This window comes from Trachypithecus francoisi, unplaced genomic scaffold, assembly GCF_009764315.1.
Source record: "Trachypithecus francoisi isolate TF-2019V2 unplaced genomic scaffold, Tfra_2.0 Lachesis_group6, whole genome shotgun sequence".
NCBI classification, from domain to species: Eukaryota; Metazoa; Chordata; class Mammalia; order Primates; family Cercopithecidae; genus Trachypithecus; species Trachypithecus francoisi.
The window spans coordinates 7750346-7765371 of record NW_022681471.1 but is presented as its reverse complement, the minus strand read 5'-3'; the positions used below and the strand labels follow the sequence as shown (position 1 = coordinate 7765371).

The following is a 15026-nucleotide window of genomic DNA, read 5'->3' as shown; positions in this document are numbered from 1 at the left end:
GCTATTAGGAAAATAGTAACTTCTAACTTCAGGGCAAAAAAACAAAACAAAACAAAACAACAAAAACGTGAGAGCAATATTTCCCTAGGAGGAGGGGCTATAACTCACATCGTAGAAGTAATGTTAATACTGAAAACACCAGAGCATTATGTGGGGGCGACCCATAATACCAATGATGAAAACCTGGAGTACCCAAGTTTCAGCTTACAAGGGTCCCCTCACCAAATGCTGAAAATCCCAGGACACCCAGGAAGAAGCCAACACTTAACCCAACACCAAGCCGAGGTCATAAAACAACGTAACTCTGGCATCCCAGAGTGAACACAATGGAGGACCTCCCCAAACAAGCATCCTGCCTTAAACAATTGTCCAAATACAGTTAACAGAAATTCAAAAGCAAATATAAGACTGCAAACAAAACATACATTTTAGCACTGAAAATCAAATGACTAGTGAAACAATAAAATGGAGTCAGATGAGAAGGGACTAGGGGAAGAAGTGACCAGGATGTGCTTCAGGGCATTCAAACAACAGGGGACTTTTAACTGACCACTTAACCAAAGGCTTTTATTTATTCCCTAGTTCTCCTGATATTGGAGAGGGGTACAATGGACACTCACCCATCTGTAGGAGCCAAAATGGTGCTAATTGATCTTCCAAATGGGACTCGGGTGAAGGTCTTTCTAGGTTTTCTCAGCTTGGGTGAGCTTGGCTGTCACATGGGGGATGGGCACAAGGAGCAGTAACCTACTGGCCTACTGGTCAGAGCAGTGAGTTTCACATGAGGCAGTGACACTGCAACCACTTGCCTGTCTGCTCAACTCTGACACTTGCCAGAGAAAATGATGGCTTTGAGAAGAGTCTTTGACTAGTGTTACAGTTCTGTTGTGTTAGCAGCTTTTATTGTCATAGCCTCAGTGTTGTATCTCTTGCAGGCTAGATCACAGACTGCCTCACCATATTTCTGCTGATCGTCCTTCTGCCTATCATCTTGCCAACTGTTGTCTCTCACCCTCTCACCATTCTCTTGCCATTCTTTTGCTGTCGTGTAACTGCTGTCTCTCGTTGTCTCTCACCATTCTTTCACTTGCTGTCTTTGTCCTTTCATTGGTCACCAGATGATGCAGGGCAAGGAAGCCCCACAATTGGGGCTTAGCCTGCAAGGATTCTTGGCTTCTCTCAGGAAAGAATTCAAGGGCAAGCCGGTGGTGTTAGACAGTAACTTTTATTGAAGCAACAGTGTACAGCAGTAGCAGTGGTACTGCTCTTTGGGGAGCAGAGCCACACCATAGGCGGTGTGCCCAGAATAGCAGCTCAGAGGCAGTTCTGCAGTTCTGTTTATACCCATTTTAATTATATGCAAACTAAGAGGTGGATTATGCAAAAATTTCTAGAAAAAGTCTGGTAACTTCCAGGTTGTTGGGTTGTTGCCACAGAGAGAGGCAGTAACTTCTGGGTGTTGCCATGGCAATGGTAAACTGACATGGCACACTGATGGGCATGTCTTATGGAAAGGTGATTCCACCCCATCCCTGTTTCAGCTAGTCCTCAATTTGGTTCGGTGTCCGTGACCCACCTCCGGAGTTGAGTCTTGCCTTCTAACTCAGATGAACTGTATTTATTGCTACAATCAACATCTTCTATTTGTGCATGGAATCCCATTCTTTCTTCTTTGTGTAAGAGATTTGCTATTAAAAATAACCCCCTTCTTCAGCATTATTATTTTCTCCCTCTCTACAGTTCATCTGTCTCAGTACATAAACATGTAATTTCTTCCATCTTCAAACAAGCTTCTCGTAAACCTACATTATCTTCCATGCATAACCCCATTTCTCTGCACTCTGTGTCCACTTCTTCCACTTTCATTTTCCTTTGAAGTCACTCAACAACTCTCATACCCATCACCCATCAAATTTACTATTATCAGTGACACTTAGTGATCTTAACATTGCTGAATTAAATAGCTGACTTTTACTTCCCGTCTTATTTAAGCTAGAAGCAGCATTTTGTAAAGTTTGCCCCTCTCTATTCTTTAAAATGCCCTCTTTACGTGGCTTCCAGTATACTTCATCATCCTGGCTAGTTTTCCTCTTACCCTGCTGGCTATTCCCATCTCCTTTTGGGCTCCTTCTTCTCTGCCTAGACTTTAAATGTTAGAGAAAGCCAACGCTCAATCATTAGACATTTTCTCCATCTATATTCACTCCTTTGGTGATCTCATTCACCCTCCCAGCTTTAACTATTGCCAATATACTGATGACTTTCTAATTTATAAATCTATTCTAGATGTAGCCCCTTAAATCTACACATCTATATTGAACCGCATGTTAGACATAACCACTTGGATGTCTGAAAGGTTTCTTTTAATTCTGTAAGATAGCACCCCACCAATGCCTCTCCCATAAAGCCATACGCAGAACTACTCTTCCTCCATTTTTCCCATTGCTTCCATTAACTGACTAAAGTCAACAATATGTTAATTGTATATTCTTAAATAATTGACCGAGTGGAGTGGGATAGTTTGTAACACAAAGGGTAAATGTTCGAGGGGATGGATACCCCATTCTCCATGATGTGATTATTTCACACTCCAGCCTGTGTCAAGACATCTCATGCACTCCATAAATAAATACACCTACTACATACCCCAAAAAGTTAAAAGTAAAAAAAATTTAAAATAAAATTAAAAAATGAAACAATTATTAACTCAGTTGCTCAAACCAGAAGCTAGAATTGATCTTTGATTGTTCTTTTTCACTTACCTACTGTATCCAGTTCATCAGCAATTCCTGTTGTTACTATCTTTAAAAGTTATCCAGAATGTTGTTATTTATTGTGATCTTTCACCACTGCCATCTCTATCTAAACCAGCTTCACCAATTGACTATAGTATACAATATCAAGTACTAGTCTCCCTGCTTCTTTTCTTGCTACCATTTTGTTTTGTTTTGTTTTTTGTTTTTTTATTATACTTTAAGTTCTAGGGTACATGTGCACAATGTGCAGGTTTGTTACATATGTATACCTGTGCCATGTTGGTGTGCTGCACCCATTAACTCGTCATTTACATTAGGTATATCTCCTAATGCTATCCCTCCCTCCTCCCCCCTCCCCACAATAGGACCCGGTGTGTGATATTCCCCTTCCTGTGTCCAAGTGATCTCATTGTTCGATTCCCACCTATGAGTGAGAACATGCAATATTTGGTTTTCTGTTCTTGCGATAGTTTGCTGAGAATGATGGTTTCCAGCTGCATCCATGTCCCTACAAAGGGCACGAACTCATCCTTTTTTATGGCTGCATAGTATTTCATGGTGTATATGTGCCACATTTTCTTAATCTAGTCTGTCACTGATGGACATTTGGGTTGATTCCAAGTCTTTGCTATTGTGAATAGTGCTGCAATAAACATACATGTGCATGTGTCTTTATAGCAGCATGACTTATAATCCTTTGGGTATATCCCCAGTAATGGGATGGCTGGGTCAAATGGTATTTTTTAATTCAACCCAGGTGTCAGAGTTATCCTTTAAATCATGAGATAAATAATTTCTCTCTTATGTACAAAGTTCTCCACTGGATAGCCATTACAACGAAATGAAACCCAAATCTCTCTATCATAGTTTACAAAGTGTTGCCTTATGTGAACTCTGCCTAACTTTCCACTTTATTTCTTACTGCTTTCTGCCTTGATCTCTCTGCTCTAGCTACAGAGGCATTCTTGTGTCTCTTTGAACATGCCAAGCTTGTTTTTCACACCAGAGTCTTTGCACTTGCTGGTCCCATAGCTTGGATTTCTCTTCTTCTAGGAGTTTGTATCACACTCCCTGAGTTTATTTTGGTCATTATTCAAATACCAACTTCTGAAAGAGAGTTTCTCTGACCATCATATCTGAAATAGCACCTTCTTCATTCTCTACCCTTAGAGGCTACCTGATTTTCTTTATAGCTCTTACCATACCTCTCTACCCTTAAAGTCTACTTAGCTTTCTTCACAGCACTTACAATACCTGATATTATATCATATTTTATTGACTTTTAATTCACACTAAAATATAAGATCCATAATAGCAGGATATTTTGTCTGTTGCATTCACTGTTGTATCTTCAGCACCTACAGTAAGATACCAAATAAATAATTTTTGAGTTAATAAATGCATTTAGAAACCACTGGAACTATCTCATTATTTTTATTTAATATGTTAATTAGGAAGGAATGTTTACTATTTTAATATTTTCATTTTCATTAAGAGTTTAAGAAGATATTTATGTTGTTATATTATTAAAGGCTCAAAATAAAATAATTTTAGTGGCTATATATAATTTCATGTATTTACTTAGCATTTACCTATATTAGACATTTGTTTTCACATTTTCATAACTGTGCTGTAAACATTTCTATACAAATCCTTTTTTTGCAGTTCATATTATCTCTTTAGAATTTTTCCTAAGAGGTAGAAATTTTTTATCAAAGTATAGAAAATGTAAGGTTTTTACTTTATATAATCATATGATTTCCAGCCAGTTATATCAATTTGCAAAGCAAATTCATTCATTTATTTACTTCAATAATATTTATTAAGTGAACAAAATAGATAAGATTTCTTGCTCTCTTGGAATCTTGAAGCTTAAATTCTAATGGTATATGGCAGATAATAAACAGCCCTAATAATAAGAAGTAAGTGATGTATAGAATATGACAGAGGATGACAAAACGCTATGCCAAAAAAAAAAGAAGAAGAAGAAGAAGAAGAAAACTAGAGCAAGGTGGGCCGCTGGGACTCCTGCGGGTGGGCAAAATGTTGACATAATAAAGGGAGTGTTCTGATAGTCCTCATTTAGGCGATGAGGTCTGAACTAAGGCTTAAAGGGTGAGGTAGATGTGTATGGTGCTAAGAATGAAAGCTTAGGGTAGGTGGATGTGCCCATTCACTGCATCTTTGCCAGTATGGAGTCATTATTATTGTGACGTATGAATTTTTCTGTTGAATTTATGCTAAAGTTTAAAATAAGCCAGAATATTCTAAAAGGTATGTAAAATGATGTATCTCATGAGTTCATGTCTAACTTCATCTGCTTTCAGACACTCCTGTGCTCACTCTCTTATCACACTAACATTTTAATTATTTGAATGTGCTGGTGGTCTCTGGCTAATTTGGGACAGTCACACTTGTTACTTACTAGCTGGTATATTATTTCTCTTTCTCACTCACTCATTTTTTTCTCACTCTGTATCTTTCTCACACACACACACACACACGCACACCCCACTGCCTTACTAGGTCCCAACTGAAGAATGTTCTCAGTTTGTGTGTTTTTCCTTCTGGGAAATTATCACGGAGACTCCTAACTTGGTTAGGTTCTATTATTGTTTACTATTACAGCGCACTGTAGGGTTATTTGTGGTCTTGGTAGTGATAGTAAATAAAGATAAACAAAAGATAAAATATTGTAAAAGCCTGATCAATGTGATAGTAACACTTCTTAATATAACAACACAATTTAAAATCTTATTTTTATACAATGAATTGCATTGCCCAAGAATATATTGAAGTTTTAACCCTCAGTACCTGTGAATGTGATCTTACTGGAAAATAGGTTATTTGCACATATAATCAAGTTAAGATGATGTCATTAGGGTGAGACCTAATCTAATATGACTTATGTCTGTATAAGAAGAGGAAAAGAGACACAGACACTGAGGCACACCGGGAGAATGCCATGTGATGACAGAGGTAGAAATTGAGGTGATGAACCTATAAGGCAATTAAGTTTTCCAGCAACACTAGAAGCTGTGAAAATGACATGGAACATATTCTCCTTTAGAACCTCCAGAAGAAACCAACCCTGCCAACATCTAGATTTTGGTTTCTTGTCTTCAGAAATGTGAGCTGAAACGTTTCTGTTGTTGGCTGGGTGCGGTGGCTCACGCCTGTAATCCCAGCACTTTGGGAGGCCAAGGCGGGCAGATCGTGATATCAGGAGATCGAGACCATCCTGGCCAACATGGTGAAACCCCGTCTCCACTAAAATACAAAAAATTAGCTGGGCAGGGTGGTGCGCACCTGTAGTCCCAGCTACTTGGGAGGCTGAGGCAGGAGAATCACTTGAACCCGGGAGGTGGGGATTGCAGTGAGCCGAGATCACTCCACTGCACTCCAGCCTGGTGACAGAGCGAGACTCTGCCTCAAAAAAAAAAAAAGGTTTCTGTTGTTTTAAGATAGCCAGCTCATGGTACTTTGTTATGGCAGGCCTAGAAATCTAACACACATATTTTAAATTATATATATATATTTTCACATATCACATATTTTGGTAAAATGTTTTGTAATTTTATAAAATTATATTTATAAATCATATTTATTATATTGTAAAATAAACTATACATTTTGTTATGTTATTCTTTGACATAATACAAATTACTTATGCAAACTTATGATAAACAGAGATTTATTTGGCTCACATAGAACCAGATAAATAGAATGTGGGAAATCAAAGACCGAAGGGCCACATATGGCTAAAGTCATTTTGCTTGCACTATAACATGGTAGAAGGCATGATGTGGGCATATGGATGAGAGAGCAAGAGATCATAATCAACATAAATCTATTCGTGAAAGTGGAGCCCTCATGATCTAAATGCCTCCCGTTAGGTCCCACCTCCCAACGTTGTTGCATTGGGGATTATTTTTCAACACATGCCTTTGGGAGGACACTTTTAAACTACAGAAACAATAAACATGGAAATAAATGATTTCAGTGGTGATAGTTGCTATGAAAAAGATGATGAGTGAATAGCATAGAGTAGTACTTTAAATAAGGTAATCAAATAAAGCCTCTCTGAGGGGGTGACATTGAGGCAGAGATTTGAATCATGAAATTATTATTTCCATGTTTATTGTTTCTATAGCTTTAATGTGTTGTTTTAAGCCACTGAGTTTGTGGAAATTTTTATAGCTGCAATAGGAAACAAATGCAGTTTCTTTATTTGTAAAATAAGCATTAGTGACCTTGTAGAATTGATGTGAGATTTTAAAGAAAAAAAATAAGTGATTCGAATGCATACAAAAGAGTTAGCAAATAAAGGAAGAATATGTGAGATATTCTCTGAAAGCGCAGAGAACATTTATGTGAGCATGATTCAGTCCTCCCACCCTATGCCTCCGTATGAGGCCCCAGGAGGAGCTGAATCTGATTCTCTTCTCCTTCCCCATCCTCGTCTCCAAGGCCTTTTAGTATCTGGCCCTGCTTTTCTCTCCATCCTCATCTCTATTTGATCCCCCAGTCATTCTCTTCACTCCAACCGTACTTTCCATGCAGGTTTTTGTCTTTGCTGTTTGTTCTCCTTGGAACTCGCCTATATCATTACAGAGCTGTCTTGTCATTTAAACCTCAACTGAAATGATACCTCTTTTTGAAAGGCCTTTAGAGATCACTCAGACCAAAGCAAACTTCACTGCAACTCTCTACCATATTTCCTTAATTTTGCTTTTTTGTAGTGCCTAGCAGAAACTGAAATTTATCCAAATATATTGAACATATTTATCTCTAGATTTATTTTCTCTCAACTTCTCCAGAATGTGAGTGAAATGAGGACACAGTTTTTCTCACTGTTACATTTCAGAAACAGAAAGGCACATAATTATGTAGTTAATAAATTTCTATTGCCTTCCTACATGACTAAAGACAGCACTCTTTTTAGGAATTTTGAGAAAGTGAGTTAATAATGTCCTTTTCATTTAAGCCGGTTAGAGAGTTTTCTGTACTTGTATCTTAACTAATTGAACTTTTCCTTCCTGAGTGTGTCTATTAATTCATCTATCTATCTATCTATTAAAAAATCAGATAACAGAGCAAAGTATGAAAGACAAATTAACAATTATCTAAGCCTGTCACCAGGTTACTATTTTGTTGAATATATTGTGTAAAGATACAATACAATGAGATATTTTCTATTTTCTAATGTATTCATATGACTATATCAATGTCATATACTGTACTACTCATATAATCTATTTTTATGTATGATAATATGAATATACACTATTATACAAATATAATTTTATAATTTCAATCATTATGTAGTAATGACATTCTAATTATCTAATATGAATCTATCTAGTATCTAAATATCTAATACTTAAATCTAATATCTAACACATAAATATCAAATATGACATTCTAATTATCTAATAGTGACATTCAATGTACTCTTGGGAATATTCTAATTATACTCTGTGATATGGTATAATTTAGTGTTTTTCATCTGATATTGTCATATAACAGTGTAATAGACAATGATTTCATAGCAGAGGGTGTGTTTATTGTTGACAAAGAGGGGTCAGAGATATTTTTCAAATTATGTGACTTTTCAGCTAGAACATGAATTGATAGAAAGGAGTCTGACATAAGAAAATCTGGGGGAAGAGCCTTCCAGGAAGAGGAAATAGCTACTACAAGTGTCTTAAGGCAAGAAATAGGTTGGTATATTCAGAAACTAAAGGGACGCTGATATGGCTGAATTTCCTGCCTAGAAGAGGCAAGTTGAAGCAAAGGAAGAAGTTATCGGACATGAAGTCAGAGTTGCCTAAGCCATGGAAAGAAACTTGAATCTTTTCTAACTTCAGTGGACAGAGCTTTAAGCAACAGAGGTGATTGAATTGCTTTGCATTTTTGAAGTATCACTTTGGCTTTACTGTGGAGACTTCATAACCACTTCACATTACTTCTGTCCAATTCACATCAGGTTTATTTCTAATAATTAAATTTAGTGTTACTGTTGTTACTGTGTTGCTGCTGCTATTTCTTGTATAAATGTGACTTTTTTCTCATTGTAGTTACTAAGTAGTTGTTAACTACATGAAATTATAGTTATTAAAATAATTTTTCATTTTACTCTGTTCTTTTATTGATTCTGAGACATCTTCAGTTGGTATTTTTAGACTTCTGCAGGTATAATTTTGTATTATCTGCAAATAGTAATTATTTTTCCTTCTACTTTCTGACATCTGTGGTTATTATTCTGTCCCTTGATTGAATGCATTGTCTGACACTTCCACAGGAACGTGAAGTACTAGTTCTCACAAACTTCCTTGCTTTGTTCCCTACTTAAAAGCAATACTCTTTGTCACACACTGCTAGTTATTCCACAAACCCTCCTTCAGTACTAGAACACTTGATGTTTAGCTGGTTGCATGAATGACCAGACTACATTCCCCAGCTTGTTTTGCAACTCTGCTTGGCCACGTGACTGAGTTCTAATGAGTTGTGAGTTGAGATGTGCCATTTCCAAATTTTGCCTTTTAAAGGAATAGATAGATGTCTGTTCCCATTTTTGTTTATATCATCTGGTAAATTTCAGTCAAAAATTTTTACTTTCAACTTTTCTAAGTCACATTGTTTTGGAAGTTTTGTGTTTGTTTGTTTGCAAATATAATGCTATTGGTTATTATCATTAATTTGTCCATGAGTCTTCTCATTAAATGGGGAGCTGATTGGACTTACATATTTGTTCTCGTTCATCATCACATTACGTTTTTTTTCTCTGACTTTATTTAGCCTGTTTTGTTTCATTTCCTATCTGAGGAATACCAAAGATATCAACTAATTTTTATTCTGCTAAGTTTTTGTTTCATATTTTTAAAATGCACATTCAATTTAAAATTTTCAAATGTTACTTTTAGAGCCACAAGAGTTTCTTTAAATTCTTCTCTATGAAATATTAATAGCCACATCTGATGCTTGAAATCTTCTTTGTATTTTCTCCGGGATTTATGAAACTCCCACAACCATCTTGTGAGACAGGAACACATTTTATCTCCAATTTTCAGGGCACAAAGCTGAAGTTGAGAAAAGTCAAACATTGAGCCAGGGTCACATAAGTATTTCTTGTTAAAGCTACATTCAAAATAAGTTTTGGCTGATTCTGAAGGCCAAAATTACAATAAGCTAAAGTGAATAAATGATTACTTCTTCCCAAATTCAGTCCCACAGTGAGTAAGCCTAATTCCAAAACAGTGATCCTAACTTTGGATGTTTTCATATTTTTATGAAAATATGTTTTTATGAATACATCTACATATTTATAAAATCTCTTCATTTCCTGTGTTGTTTTAATGTTTCCCAAGACTATACTTTAAATTACTGACTAAATTTTTTATAGGGTTGATTATGTTCCTTATTTTTTCCTATTGATTTTAGAGTTACTTTTTAGTTTCTCCAATTGTTAAATATCTGTGGTCATTTTTGTTCTTCAGCCACTACTGCAGAATGTGGCAAAAATACTACTTAGCTAGCTGTTTTTGCTTGCTGTATTCCTGTGCTCTTCCCTTCCACGTTACAGAGCATTTTACATATTGGTCCTATGTTGTTACTATTTGTTTTTCTTCTCATTTATTTTGAATTGAGGCCATGGATTGTCCCCACTGCCAAAAATAGATGAATACATTTTCCTTGCTATCTCTGTTCTAGGAAAATTTTTGACTTCACCCTCTCTCTCCACTTTGAACAGTGGTTCTCAAACATGGATGTGAAAAAGTACAGAGCATCAATCACCCCTCCGGACCTACTAGAGAAATCTTCCAGTTGCAACTTCAGAATCTGTCTTTTTTAGCCCAACTTCCAGAACTGGTCTGCATATTTTTTTGGACCAATGCCTTGAAACATGCACTGAACAATTTGCACATTTATTATTTTTATTCTTTGTTCAGACATTTTGCTCCTTTATGGGAACAGGGGGCTTGGGGGACAGTGAGGAGATATCTGGGGCTGTGAGTAGTTGCAGTCAGGAAGTTTGTTTCTTAGTTGTTGGTCTGTTTCTTAGTTGCTTAGTTTGATACTCTCATCTGTTGGTGAAGAACGGCCTTTTTGTGTTTCAGTTTACTCCCTCTCAAAGTGAGAAATTCACTTTCATAAAAAGTCCAAGGTTGTTGAGGTTTTTGTTCTGTTTGAATCTATGTATTTTTCTGTGCAGAAGGCTGTGGCTCTGATTCTCAAGAGATTGCTTCTACTTCTCTCTGAAATTCTGTCTGGTTAGAAGGAAGGTAAACTTCAGGTTGGCAGGTAGTTAGGTAGGCAATCACATAGGTTGTGTGGCTTTGCATCTCTTCCAGCATTTAGTTTCTCAGGAATGCTTATCTCTAGTGGAGAAACAAGCTCCACACAGTGCAGCCTACACTTCCTCCAGATCTGCTGAAGTCTAATTTCCTTGCGTCTTCAAATTGGAAGATCTGGACCAAGGTAATGATAGAGGTTACATAATGAGTTTTGAGTCTTCTTTAAATCTGGGCCAAATTATACTGGATCTGAATCATACCTCAAGAATTATATTGAGGAAGAGTCAGTTTTGTTTCAAGTTTCAGCATTGATGAATTCTTTCTGTTCATTTTGGTTAGTCACAGGGTGAGAGGTTTTATAAGCCCACACTATTTCCGCTTGCTTTCCCATAGCTTATTCAGTATATTGAAAAATTTTCAGGAAACAACAGCAAAACCCTACATAATATTCCTTGTTGAATATCAAATTTCTGTTTTTGACTTTCCATTGGAATAATTCAGGAATCTCTACAGAAGACAATGCTTGAGGGTAAAAGATGAGTGAATGAGGAGATCTTTGTGAAATTGAGATGACTGACAACAGCTCTGAGGCCATACAGTCATTAATAGTAAGTTTCTGCTCTGCCATTTACAGGTGCTGTAATCTGAATTGATCTTTCAATTTGTTCAAAATTCAGTTTTCTTTTAACTTTGTAAAATAAAAATAACCCTTGTTACTACATGTTGTGACATTTTTAATGCAGATTAAATGTGATAATATAAATCTGAAGTATTGAACACTGTACCTGGCGTAGAATGAGCTCATTATAATATCAATCTCCTTATTCTTTCCCTTGTTTAACCATCAGTGGTGAGAAACAGCTGTTGATTTGCCAAAATATATGCATAATTTTATAAATGAAAACATCTGAAATCTCTTTGGGTGGCCTATTAAGGAATGAGCTACAGTGTTTTTCACCTTTATTACTACTGACATTTTGAGGCAGATAGTTCTTTGGGTTTTTTGAGGGAGTGCCATCTTGCTGAATTTAGAATGATTAGCAGCATTCCTAGTTTCTATTCAATAGATGCCGATAGCACCAAGAGCCACCCCAGTTGTGACAACCAAAAATATTTCCAGACTGCAAAATGTCTTATTGGGATGGGGTGCAAAATCACCCCCAATTTGAGCACTACTGAGCTAGAGAAATGAAAAGGACATTGTATTGGAAGAGGGTAGGGACTTAAACTTTGAAATGTTGTTCATAGCCTGTAAGAGGCCCACCTTAGCTATTTCTCCCATTGGGTGAACTAGGCTTTTTGTGCCTAGGTGTCAGTGAATGGATGTCAGAGCAGAAGGTAGGAGACAGGAGAAGAGTTTTCTCTATTTAGAGGGAATGGAAAAGATGCAGGGCAGTGTCAGACGGTTTCAGATCTCTCATGAGCAAATGCAAAACTTCTGTGTTCTCAAGACCGGAAACACATTTCTCAGCCAAGGGAAGAGGCTAATTGAGGGGAGTGATCATGGCTCTTCTTCATTTTCTTAGTAAGCTCCTGAAGGTGGCAAGACCGCAGAAAAGCAATGCATTTAATACCTCAGGGACTTGTTGGTGCCTGAAATTGAACATGGAGGCATTGGGATGATTTCATTGTGCCTCAGAAGTTATTAAACTGGGTCAGGCAAGTCTGCATTCTGGCCTCCCACGTGCAGGTGCAAGCAGTGGCCCCAGTGGGGATCCGAGGGCAGTTCCCTGGCTGGTGGGGTAATGTTCCAGGCAGGAATACAGCTGCCTCCGCTGCACAAAAAATTCTGCCTGAAAAGTGGGAGACAGCAGGTTGCAATAAGCCCCACTCAGCTCCCACACGCTTGGCAAGTCAGTTTTCATACCCACAGTGTTCTACTAGCAGCAGCTAACTGGGTTTCAAGTGGCCTGTGCTCAGAATTTAAAACTGTCCCAGGCCGTAAGCTTTCCCTATGGACACAGAAACCATATCTTTCAGGCCGCATCCTTTCCAGTCCACCTGCAAAGCAGGGCCATGAAGCTCATGTGCCTGTTGCCGTAGCACACTTCTCACTTGCCCCTCGGTTCTGGCCAATCAGCTTTGTCCTTACTAAGGATTATATCACAAATCCCAATTGGGCACTTTTCTCAACCTGTGACTGCAGCCTGAGTTAGACTTCTGCAATGTTCCCTGTGAGGTGGGATCAGGAATGGCTTCCCTCCATTCCTGCTGGAATCTGGGAGTGCACACAAAGCATGTCCTGATGTTGCTCCTACTTACATATTCCTTACTTTTCACTGAATCACCTCTAGAGCTGAGTAGGTTTGAAGTCTTCCCTCATGACTTGTATTGCCTGGCTCCCCTGTGGGAGTATATGTCATGACAGCAGTCTGTCCCTCTCTCATGCTCTGGGGACTAACGGTTTTCCGTCTGTTTTATGATGTAGTCCGTTGCCTGCCACTTCATTCAAAGGGTCTGTGGTTTCTTTCAGTTCTTATGTTGTTTCTTAGGAATAAATTTTACAGCATGACTCTCTACGTGCAATTTTGTCTTACTAAGCGGGATAAGTATGCTTATAATGCTTCCAATCTGTCATCTTGGAAAAAAAAGAAGAAAATCTATAAATATTTTGACTATAATGTGCTATGGAGGAGACCTTTTCACATTGTATCTATTTAGGAATTGATGGGCCTCCTGTATCTCAATGTCTAAGTGTCTTGCTCAACTTAGGAAGTGTCATCTATTATTTCAATAAATAGGTCTTTGAAAACATGTTTTCTCTCTTTGCCTTCTGGGCTCTCAGTGATTTTTATATTTGGTCACTTTATGTTATTAGATGTATTCCAAAGGTTTCTTTTATTATTATTTTTCTTTATTTTTGTCTGACAGTGTTATTTCAAAAAACACTGTCTTCAAGCAAAATGTGATCTTAAAATAAGTCAGTTATGATTGAGTATATTGTTGAAGCTTTCATATGTATTTTTAGTTTATTCACTGCATTATTTGGCTCCAGAATTTCTGTTTGATTCTTTTTTATGATATCTGTCTCTTTGGTAAAGACAGGGTGGCAGTGGCCAGGCTGCTGCCCTGCCACTGGGTGTTGGATGCCACCTTCGGTGATGGCAGTCTAGGCCAGTGGGTGAAAAACACATGTGCCACATGTGCCTTAGCCCCAGTGGTGCTCACACCTCAGCCTCAGGTGTGGTAGCCCATGAATGCTCATGTCTAAGCTCAGGTTAGCAGCCAGATCTTCTTTTGCATCTCATCCTCAGTGTTGCTTGGCTCCAAGACAGTGTGCAGTCTGTTGGGGGTGAGGCTCTAAAGTGCTATCTTGCCCAGCCTCAATGTTCATGTCTTTCCCTCGGTTGCAGTAGCCTGTGGTCACTCGTGTCTGAATCTCCAGGGAAACGTCGGACGTTTAGTTTGCACCTAGGCGTCAATGCCATTGGGCTCCAGGACAGTATGTAGTTCATCAGGGGTGAGGCTCTGCAGTGGTGCCTCACTTGTGCCTCAGTCCTAAAAGCAGCAGCCCATGCCTTGGTCCCACCTCTGCACCAGATGCCATAGTCTATAGTCACTGGTGCCTATGTCCCTGAGCCAGCAGTTCGTGCTTCTCTTGCACCTCAGCCCTGGACTACTGGGCTCCAGGGCAGTGCTCAGTCTGTTGAGGGCAGGGCTCTAAAATGGTACTTTGTTGTCGTTGCTTACGTCTCAAGAAGGGTGAGGGACCCAGCTTGAGCATTCACCCTGAGGCAGTGCCATCATACAATCTCCTGGCAGCTTTCTATGTTAGTTTCAGGGCCCATGACGGTTGAGGGGATCTCCTGTGGTTGGGATTGTAGGAGTCTATGGTGAGAATATGGACCACTGAGGCGCTCTCACCTTTCCTTTCCCTGTATTTTGGAGTCTCTCTCAGCTCACAGCTGATCCTGGATGAGCAGGCTGCCTTGCTTCCCTCTCCATCTCTGCTTTGAGTATTGCCTATCACCTT

At 38.4% G+C, this 15026-nt stretch overlaps 1 protein-coding gene across 1 annotated transcript in view; it reads left to right on the top strand.

Moving 5' to 3' along the window:
- The window catches only part of LOC117078422 (melanoma-associated antigen C3-like), a 140677-nt gene that overhangs the window by 91780 nt on the left and 33871 nt on the right, over window positions 1-15026 (top strand). Inside the window, 3 exon segments of the mRNA XM_033201982.1 lie at window positions 10709-10768; window positions 10877-10892; window positions 14095-14234. Coding sequence (XP_033057873.1) covers window positions 10709-10768; window positions 10877-10892; window positions 14095-14234 — 216 coding nt within the window.